The sequence below is a fragment of the Citrus clementina genome, unplaced genomic scaffold, assembly GCF_000493195.1.
Source record: "Citrus clementina cultivar Clemenules unplaced genomic scaffold, Citrus_clementina_v1.0 scaffold_1, whole genome shotgun sequence".
NCBI classification, from domain to species: domain Eukaryota; kingdom Viridiplantae; phylum Streptophyta; class Magnoliopsida; order Sapindales; family Rutaceae; genus Citrus; species Citrus x clementina.
The window spans coordinates 18,786,785-18,797,522 of NW_006263303.1; the positions used below are offsets into that span (position 1 = coordinate 18,786,785).

The 10,738-nt window shown below is 33.2% G+C and overlaps 1 protein-coding gene across 1 annotated transcript; it reads left to right on the forward strand.

The window, feature by feature from the left end:
* The first annotated feature begins 1,049 nt into the window (after window positions 1-1,049).
* On the forward strand, window positions 1,050-6,090 carry LOC18054316 (cyclic nucleotide-gated ion channel 4). Its single transcript, XM_006451939.2, has 7 exons — window positions 1,050-1,762; window positions 2,595-2,810; window positions 3,697-4,010; window positions 4,360-4,468; window positions 4,656-4,892; window positions 5,295-5,381; window positions 5,497-6,090. The coding sequence occupies exons 1-7, from the start codon at window positions 1,154-1,156 to the stop codon at window positions 6,010-6,012; spliced, it is 2,088 nt and encodes a 695-aa protein (XP_006452002.1). The 5' UTR covers window positions 1,050-1,153; the 3' UTR covers window positions 6,013-6,090.
* Window positions 6,091-10,738: the final 4,648 nt, after the last annotated feature.

The following is a 10,738-nucleotide window of genomic DNA, read 5'->3' on the forward strand; positions in this document are numbered from 1 at the left end:
TTATCAATTTAAGGTGGACGATTGATACACTCTTAAAATGTTATAGTATTTTTAATAAAAGTACAAATTTAAGGTATAAGAATGATAATTTCTCTAAAAATATCATAAATGCTAATCATGTCACCCGAAAATCAATTCATTGCTACCCCACCCGTTAATTCGAATCTTCAGCTGTTCATATGATTTGACTAGCAAGTCTCACTTAATATTTAAAAATATGTGCCTCCAGGTTATGAGTGAGCATACAATTAATAAACAATGATATTGAGTAACTGAAATTAATTAATGTACTTATGTTTTCAATTAACAGGAAATTAATATGAAGAAACTACTACTATCCCTTTTTTTTTTTTAATGTTTATGTTTGACGCAAATGGCCTTTCAAACTACAGATTTCCTTTGATCAGTGAAATTGAAATTAAGGGAAAATAAATTCCCTTGAAGAACAAGCTAAACATATCATATGATTCCAAGTTGGCCTTTTTTATCCTAATAGAAGCCACTTTTGTTCATATTCAACTTTTTAGAAGCATCCGAGCATGCTTTTGAGAACGTGACAGCAAATGAACTGTTTCAAATAAAATGAAATTGTGTAATTAAAACTTGCATGCATATGTGTAAACACTTTGGTGTGAAGTCGCTTTCATCGTCACCGTAACCATTATGATTCAGACACGTGTTTAACGCATCTCTGACGTTAAGCCATCATTAACTTATAATAATAGCCAGCAATGATGCGTCTAATTCCGATATAGAATCAATGATAAAGAGCTGCAGATTTACTGATCACCTAAATTGAAAAATAAGATCCTATAAGGTGAACAAATATTGGCTTGTCTTTGTTTTTATTACTGACAAAGTATTGTAGTAGTGCTGTGTCTCTTGAACATTTATTTTTTATTTTTCACAATAATAATAAAAAATAAATTTCTTCCCTAAGGTGGAAATTTCATTATTAAAGTACAGCGTGGATCAGACACATGACTCGGGGGCAAAATAGTAAATCAATGTACCAAATTTTCGTACTTACACTCACGACCTCTCCTACCTAGCTAGTTACACTCTCTCCAATTATAATGTCCTTTCCTGCAGGCGATACTTCATTTCAAACCTCTAAAAAGTTTCAGTTAATGAAAATCTCTCTCTGATAACAATGGCCAGTACGGAGCAAGAAATCTCACGTGCGGCACGCGTGCAATATTATACAACAACAGACGATGACTCGGACGATAAAGAAGAAGAAGAAGAAGAAATGGTTGACGAGGAAGAACAAGAGGAAGAAGAAGGAGAAGTGGAAGAAAGATGTAAAAATGGGAGGAGAAGGGACATGTTTAGTGGGATTTGTGGGAGAAGGAGAAGGTCAAATTGGTCATTTGGACAAGTGCTGGACCCGAGAGCCAAATGGGTTCAAGAATGGAATAGGGTTTTCCTCTTGGTATGCGCCACTGGCCTCTTCGTCGATCCTCTCTTCTTCTACGCCCTCTCCATAAGCGAAACGTGCATGTGCCTCTTCGTCGACGGCTGGTTCGCCATCACAGTCACCGCCCTCCGGTGCATGACCGACCTCCTGCACGTGTGGAACATGTGGCTTCAGCTCAAGATGACCAAGGCTGCCTACGGCGTTGGTGGTGCAGCCGCAGCCGCTGATGATGAAGATAAGAGGCCCAGAAGTGGGCCCCACTCTCGCTCGGTGGCTCTTCGTTACATGAAGGCCAAGAAGGGTTTCTTCTTCGATCTCTTTGTCATCCTTCCTCTACCTCAGGTATCAATATTGATGCAGCAATAATAATAATAATGAAAACCCACCAAAATTAACTTGTTTAAAAATTCTTAATTAATCAAGTAATTTAATTTAGTTAGTTAATAAATAAATCAATCATTTTCACATTGTCATCATCATCATTGTTATTGTTACCAATTAATGCACCGTACCATAGTCATATTCTGACAGCATATATATTATGGACGGGTACCGTAGAATTATAGCCATTCAATCCAAATAAGCACTTAGCAGCTAGCATCTTCAATTTGAGGTGGAATTAATTAATTAATTTTTTTAATTTTTATTTCTTGTGTACCTAAAATGAGTTGGGGCCTTGAGGGAAGGTGACAAGTGCAAGTCATTTGTCGTTTTATGCATGCAACACAGCAGAGGTAGCAGCAGTACTGATGCGTCTTACACTGGGCAGTAAAGCCAGTAAGAAACATGTGATGTAACTATGTCCTTTTTTGTCAATCATTATAAAGGGTATAATGGTAAATAAACTAATTTAGGAGCGCTTCGAGCTAGAGATGATTTTGGGAAAATCCTTTTCTTTTATTTTTTTAAGCAAATTTGGGGAAACACTCTTTTATCTCTGGACGTTTCTTACTTTTTCATGGTAGAAACTAGAACGTGGTTGGTTTCGAAGGTCATTTTCCTGAGGAAATATATTTTCATCATAATTACACACTTATTAGAAATTAAATAATTTTTGACACAAAATTTTCTATATTGCAAAAATTTTGTTAAGTAAAGAAGGTTGATGATGATAAAGTGAAATTAATGACAAGATTATCAAATTCTCCTTAATTAATTCTTTTTTTGCATGCAGATAGTACTATGGGTTGTGATTCCGGCCCTACTGGAGAGGGGATCAATAACGCTGGTGATGACGGTGTTCTTGATCATGTTCCTCTTCCAATACCTCCCCAAGATTTACCACTCAGTCTGCCTGTTGCGGCGTATGCAAAATCTTTCGGGCTACATCTTTGGAACCGTTTGGTGGGGGATTGTCCTCAACATGATCGCATATTTTGTTGCATCCCACGTAAGTGAATTTCTCATCATTTCTCGTGCTATTACTTTCATTATGAGCTTAGCAAAGCCGTAATTAGATAAGAGCACCTCATAAAACCATGCACCTATTTTACTCGCTTAACAGATAAGAAGGCCCCGCTTCAGTAACTTTCATTACTGAATTTTAACTTTTCATCAGGACTTTTTAATGAAAGCATAATACTTTTTCTTTTTTTTTTTGCTTAGACTACTGCGTCATTTTGTCAGTTAGTCCAAGGATTGAGATATCTGAACGTGTTTCGCTTTTCGGTAAAGCGTGATGAGAAAGAGAATATCATTAATTAAAGCGCCACAAGTCGAAAAGGTTTAAATTAATCCGTTTTATAACCTTAAATATTAGAATTTAAAATATGGGGCTTTCTAGGCTCTACCCAGATTGATTGATTCTCATGCTTAGGGCTTGACTCAATTCAAGGGCCTAATGGGTCCTCCAACTAAAGGAATAAAGATAAAGACAAAAAGATGTGTAACACAATTTGCCAAGAAGTGAAAGCTACAAGACTTGAGCTATCGTGTTTCATGTGAATCCAAGTGGAAATTTCATGGCCAAAATTGCTAAGGGGATCATCGCAGATAGGATGATAATGAATCCTGAATTAAGTAGCTTAAGCCAACCCTCAAATCTTCACTTATGAGATAACTTTTGAGAATGAGTTAGATTCAGGGACCATTCTAATAACCAACTCATAGCGAGTAGAGTTTACATAAGACAAGTTAATAAAATAAAGACTGTCCTGCAGATGAAGTGGGCTATAAATGTTAAAAGAGAATATCTCATATCGGCTGAGAACAAATCCTGTATGACATATATAAAATAAAAAATAAAAAAATATATATACAAAATGGTGTGCATGCAGGCAGCAGGGGCTTGTTGGTATTTGCTGGGAATTCAGAGGTCAGCAAAATGCCTAAGAGAGCAATGCAGAGAAATGAATGGTTGTGATTTGAGATTGTTGTCATGCAAAGAGCCTATTTATTATGGAACAACAGATATGGTGAGAGATAGAGCAAGGCTGGCATGGGCTGAAAACAAGCAAGCAAGATCAACATGCATTGAGAGTTCCAATAATTACGACTATGGTGCTTATAAATGGACTGTTCAACTTGTTACAAACGTCAGTCGTTTGGAGAAGATACTCTTTCCCATCTTTTGGGGCTTGATGACTCTCAGGTAATGTTATATATTTTAACCCAAATTTTATCATTTAGTGCAACTGAGAATGGAGTTCCAGCTTGGGCAGTTTATCTGCCTTAACTTTTTTCCTGACTCCGGACAGATCAATAAAGCAGAAAGAAATACTTAATTCCTTCTTTAGACAAATATAGTAGTGGTAATAGATCTTTAAAGTTTCTTTTCCTTTAAAAAATTTTTAAAAAAAATTCAAAACGTGATCAAATAATTTCCTACCAAATCATTAACTTTATCTTTTTGCTTCATGAATCTTTTTCAATAATTTAAGGAAAAAATATTCTTAGTGCTCTTCTTTATCCTTACTGACAATTTGTGTGTTGGTGAGCAGCACTTTTGGGAATCTGGAGAGCACAACAGAATGGCTAGAAGTAGTTTTCAACATCATCGTTTTAACAAGTGGGCTCCTTCTAGTCACCATGTTGATTGGAAATATAAAGGTATTTATAATGTCATATTTGATTTATAATGTTTCAATTTTAATGTGAACGTACGTAATATTTACAATACATAGATATACAGTTATAAACTTAACATTAACATACGTACATACATACATACATACATACATACATATATATATTTCAAATTAATTGAAAATGCTTGATTGTGGGAATGAAATAATAGGTGTTCTTGCATGCAACAACGTCAAAGAAGCAAGCAATGCAATTGAAGATGAGGAACATAGAATGGTGGATGAGGAAAAGGCAATTGCCTCAAGGGTTCAGGCAGCGGGTTCGCAACTACGAGCGGCAGCGATGGGCGGCAATGCGCGGTGTTGATGAGTGTGAGATGATCAGTAACCTCCCTGAGGGCTTAAGAAGGGACATCAAGTATCATCTCTGCTTGGACTTAGTAAGACAGGTAATGTCCATAAACAACTTTTTTTTCTTTTTTCTTGTTTTGAGGGCTGAAACAAAAATTAAATTACTTAAAACATGTGGAAAAGAAAGTTACCGAAGGAGGTAATTTGGGTGGGCTCCACAATGATCTTAATGGGCTGGAGGTTTCCAAATTTTCGAGGGCCACATTTAATTTTTTAAACGGGCCTACACGTTGCCTAATTTTTTTACTATAGATTTTTTTATCTATAAGAATATATATTGAATTGAAAATATAGTATGTGAAAGTAATAGTCATCAAAATATTATGTAAAATTTGGGCAACAAACTTAATTTTAATTCGAAAACGATTAACTCTTAGTTTAACAACCTTTAATTCATGTTTCATTAGATTGCTAAAAATGAACCTTTTTATCTATATCAGGTACCATTGTTCCAACATATGGATGATTTGGTTTTGGAGAATATTTGTGATCGAGTGAAGTCTCTCATATTTACAAAGGGTGAAGTGGTAAGATTCAAATCAAATATACTCATAAATATTACAACAGTTACCAATTAATAATCCGTATTTTTTATGAATATGTATATTTTTATACTCATGATTCATTTGTACACATATGTAGATAACAAAAGAGGGTGACCCAGTACAAAGAATGCTATTTGTAGTAAGAGGGCATCTTCAAAGCAGCCAAATTCTCCACAACAACATCAAAAGTTGCTGCATGTTGGGCCCTGGAAACTTCAGTGGCGATGAGCTTCTATCCTGGTGCCTTCGGAGACCCTTCATCGAAAGGCTACCGCCATCTTCATCTACTTTAATAACCCTGGAAACAACAGAGGCATTTGGCCTGGAAGCCGAAGATGTGAAATATGTGACACAACATTTCAGGTACACGTTTGTTAAGGAGAAAGTGAAGAGAAGTGCCAGGTACTATTCTCCAGGATGGAGAACTTGGGCAGCTGTGGCTATTCAGCTTGCTTGGAGAAGGTACAAGCACCGGTTGACACTCACTTCGCTGTCGTTTATACGTCCGAGAAGGCCTTTGTCCCGGTGTTCGTCGTTGGGGGAGGACAGGCTCAGGCTTTATACGGCTTTGTTAACTTCTCCGAAACCTAACCAAGATGATTTTGATTTCTGAAATTTGTTGGAGGACGTATGGAAGAACTTTGTACTGGAACATATTTTATTCGGAGGAAGAGTTACCAAGATTCCGCTATATTTGTTCTCTCATTGTTTAATTTCAGTGTTTACATAGATAGAAATTAAAATAATAGTAAGCCAGACGGAGGACTCAAGTTGTAACACCCAAATTCCACTAACAAGGCACTACGGTAGAATTGAAGTGAAATTGCATTTCATCAATCTCATTTTTAAAATCACCAAAATAATATCCAATGATAAATGTTCCGAAACCTCCAAAAGAAAATAAGTTTTGAAATAACATATGCTCAAATAAATATCATCCTAAAGGAAGCTAAATTATTCTTAAATTATCAACATAACACTAATCCTCAAAAGTAACTGAGCTCTTATTTTTCCTCCTAAGATCATGAGCTCACATTATCTAACTCTATCTGCAAAAAATGTGATAACGAGGGGTAAATCGTTAACTTGATAAGTAAATTCATGCACAATACTAAAAAAACCATTAAAATATACTTTAATAAAACTTCTTAGACATGAAAAACAATAAGAGAAATTACCTTTGTAAATCATCATTTAACAAGAATAAATCGCATCATTATAAAGTCATTTAAATCCTTTAAACATAACAAAAGCATCTGAAACACTTAAAATATAATTAGCTCATGCCACATAGTATCACCTGTAGACTCGGTGACCCGGTCATATAACATCATTTAGGGTATTGTACCCCACAGGAATCATTAACATTAACATTAACATCAACATCATATGTGCACAAAATTCGGCTAGCCTTCCATAACATAATATCACTACAGACAATGAGCCAAAACATATAAAATCATCCTTAAACTTTTAATCATTTGTAACCTTCTGTAAATTACATTTAAATAATTGATAATTATTTTAAAGTACTTGACTTAAAACAATTTAATAAAAAAATTCATTTTTAAGACAATTTATGAAAAATGTTTTAAATAAATAAAATTTTGTTATAAAACATTTTAAAAAATAGTTTTACTTAATAAAATATTGTAATAGACTAAACAAATCAGTTTCATATACTTTTCTTTCAAACATAATACATACCTTGAATCAAAAGTAATTAAATAGTAAAATACATGTACTATACATGCATCTACTTACCTCTATCCTCAATAATAAAAAGAACAGTAACTTCAACCGCAAGCTCACTCTCGTCCTAAAACATCAAGATATATTCTTATCAATATTCTTGCTCATTCTGACCTTGGTATAAATCCAACATAATCAAGTCTAATCATAAGTACTAAACTATCAAAGCTAATCTAAACCTAACCATCCTATACAATCTGATTTTTACCAAGCTAGTCATATGTTGGGAAATTGTAAAAGTTGCAAAAAGAAAACCATAAACATGTGTAGCATTTCATATAAAAATTCAAAAAAAAAATGAATGAAGGTAAGAAATATATTGCAAAAAGAATTTTACATGTGAATGTCCACACTGTCCAGCAGTGATAAAAACAACGATAGTTGAATTAGAAAATTCATAAAATATTTAATAAAACTCAAAAAAATTAGATCACTTGATTTTACAACAGTAGAAGAAACAATATACCAAATTCCTAGAATTTTTTAAGATGTCAAACCATTTTAAATGAATTTATATTAAGAGACCAACAAACCTGTCCAGGAACTTTCAGGTTCATGTTTCGCATTTCAAAAATTCATAACTTAATGCTCACTCAATGACAATTAGTCAAATAAATTTTAAATCATTGAGAATTCATAGTATTATATGAAAATAAACTTTTTTAGGTCATTATAAAGCCTTTTGGCAGCCTAAAGTAATTTTACCATCAGCCATCGCAATTCTAGAAAGCAGTTTCCAGAACTGCAACAGCCCAACATAATGATTTTTAATAATTTGTATACTCGACCAAATATTATGAAATTAAACATGCAGTAAGTATACATAATGAAGATTGAACAGAAAAATAAACATAATTTTCAGAGATCATTTGGATAGACAGAAAAATTATGAAATTATACATGCTGTTGAAAATCAGAATTTTCTAGCACCACTTTTCCAATTTTGAAAATTCACAACAAATTGATTACTTGGAATCTCTTTGCACATAATATATCCTTGAAAACTTTAGGATGTCTAGTTTATTGTTTTTGTAGCAAAAACTTTTTTGCGGAAGTTGAATAAAAATAAAAGAAAAACAGTAATCAAATCACAGCACTCATGCCTCATAATGTCTAGCTAGTCATTTATGATAAAGAGAACAATGCATGCATTCATCATCAAACACATAAGATTTGAGAACATGTATTAGAGAATGATAATTAACTTAAAACTTATTTCAAATGTGCATAAAAGAAAACCGTAGAATTCTTTGCTTTTATACGATCATTAGGTTAAAAAGTTTTTATCATAGGAAGATAGGAAAAGTTTAAGTTTTATAATAATACTTACTTTTATAAAAATATATTATACGTTAAAGATGATAATCCTTTATATTTTATTTTAGAAAAATAAATTAATAAAAATAGATAAATAAATATAATTATGCCTTTTCTCAAATAATGCTAATTAAAATAAAGTCACTCAAACAAAAGATAAACAATTGAATGGATTAGCATATTTAAATTCAAACATACATGGAACGGGCGTTACACAAATACTTGTTTCCTAACTTTTACTTCAAATGTACTGATTGCTTTGAGGGCCTTCAAGGAATCAGAGGGATATAAAATTGTACTAACAAGCTATATGAGTAAAGTAGAGTGAAATTCACATTTAAAAAAGTGTGTAATTTTACTAATGAAAATAATAATGTTACAAATCTTAATAATATTTGAGCCTGAACTTGTATGTGGTAGTTTCTTTGTAACTACCACATTAAATTAAATATTCATAATTAATGTAATGTGGTTAATCATTAAGTTACCATATTAGTTGGGTCTTAAGTTAGGACTTAAATATTCATAAATTAATTGAGTCTCTAGTTAAATCTCAAATATTCGAATCCCAATCATTGCTCTCAAAACCAATGGGACATGGATGGTTTGTGTTTAAAATTGGTAAACATTAATATTATATAAAATACGGAATCTCTAATTTTATTGATAGTAATTCACTATATTATCAAAGTTACCTAGCTAGTTTAATATTGAATCAATATTTATTCAATCAATCTTCATCAACATACCAATTGGCAAGAGGACTCTTTCTTCACAGGTTCTCTTTCTCTGAAAGAGAATCTAGAATGAAAGTATAGTTCATAGTAGCCCATAGGACAGTGAAGTCGCTCATGAATCTGGGCGTCTCTCTTAGTTTTGAGTTGTTATTTGGGTTGGTGAGTTTTCTTAATTGTAGAAAGGGTGGTAGGTTCTCCAAAAATTATTGGTGCAATTTTATAGAAGGACCAAATGGAAACAGAAGAATTGAATCGTAAGTGTAAAGCAATCTCATTAGAAGAAGAGACTGTGAGTAAAATTGCTATCAGTGATATTATGAAAGGCAAAGGGAGAGAGCTAGTTGATGGTGTTAGCCTATATGGCTATAAATATTGATTTTGACGATAACAAACCACATATATTTATTAAGTAAAGATTTATGAATTGTGCTTTTATAATAAGAAAATGATGTTATGGAAATAAAGCATTTTGGACTAAAATGAAAGTAATTTTAAAATCTTTGATAGTATTTTAAATTTCAGATTTGGACCTATTTGAAACTATTTAAATGTTTTTAGGTCATTCTGTAATTTCACAAAGTTTGGGCGAAGTCATAATTTCATAAAGTTGTGGGATTGAGAAAGCATTATCTAAAATTCTAAAATTGGACCCATTTGCAAATGTTTATAACGTTTTGGGCCATACTATAATTTTATAAAGTTTTGGGGTCAAATTAAAAATATTAGAAAATTTTCACTGTAGCAGGTTACTATAGCAAGCGGCTTATTGGTTTCAGAAAATCGGAAATCCAGATTCGGGACAGTAAGCATCCAGAACGAAAACGGCTTACCGGATTCCTGAATCCAGCAAACCGGTTAGGCAAAATAACCGGATTCCTTAACGGTAACATAAATCCGGCTTACCGGATTCTATAAAACGGCAAACCGGATAGCCCAGAATGTGAGTAACGGCTAGTTTTCGAGCTCAAGCTATAAGAACTCAAATCCAACTCATTTTGAAGCTCTCCAACAATCAAGAACAAAAAGCACACGTGATATCTTGAGCCTTCAACTTGTAAAACACAATTCATTGAATCATTCATTGTTCTTCATCTTTGAATATCTACTCATTGAGTGAGTTTCATTGTATCTTTCATTTCTTCAATTCATTTGTAAGAGTTTGAGTGTGTGAGACACTTGAGTAAAGAGATTGGGAGATAATCTCTTTGTTGTAAAGGTTTATTGACACCTCGAAGTCAATTGTAATCGTTGAAGCCTTGGAAAGACTTGGATAGTGAAATCCTCGAGCTTGGATTGTTTGGAGGTGTGGACGTAGGCGGGGATTACCGAACCACGTAAAAATTCGTGTGTTTGTTTATCTTCTCCCTTACTCTTTAGTTATTGTACCATTATTGAACTTATTGCTTTAAATTATTGTTAAGACATTAGATTGCTTGTTGTGTTGATTTGTTAGGATAAATTTTAAAAATCCAATTCACCCCCCCTCTTGGGTTGCACACTTGTATTTCAGATGGGTGCTTGCTTGATAGAGTT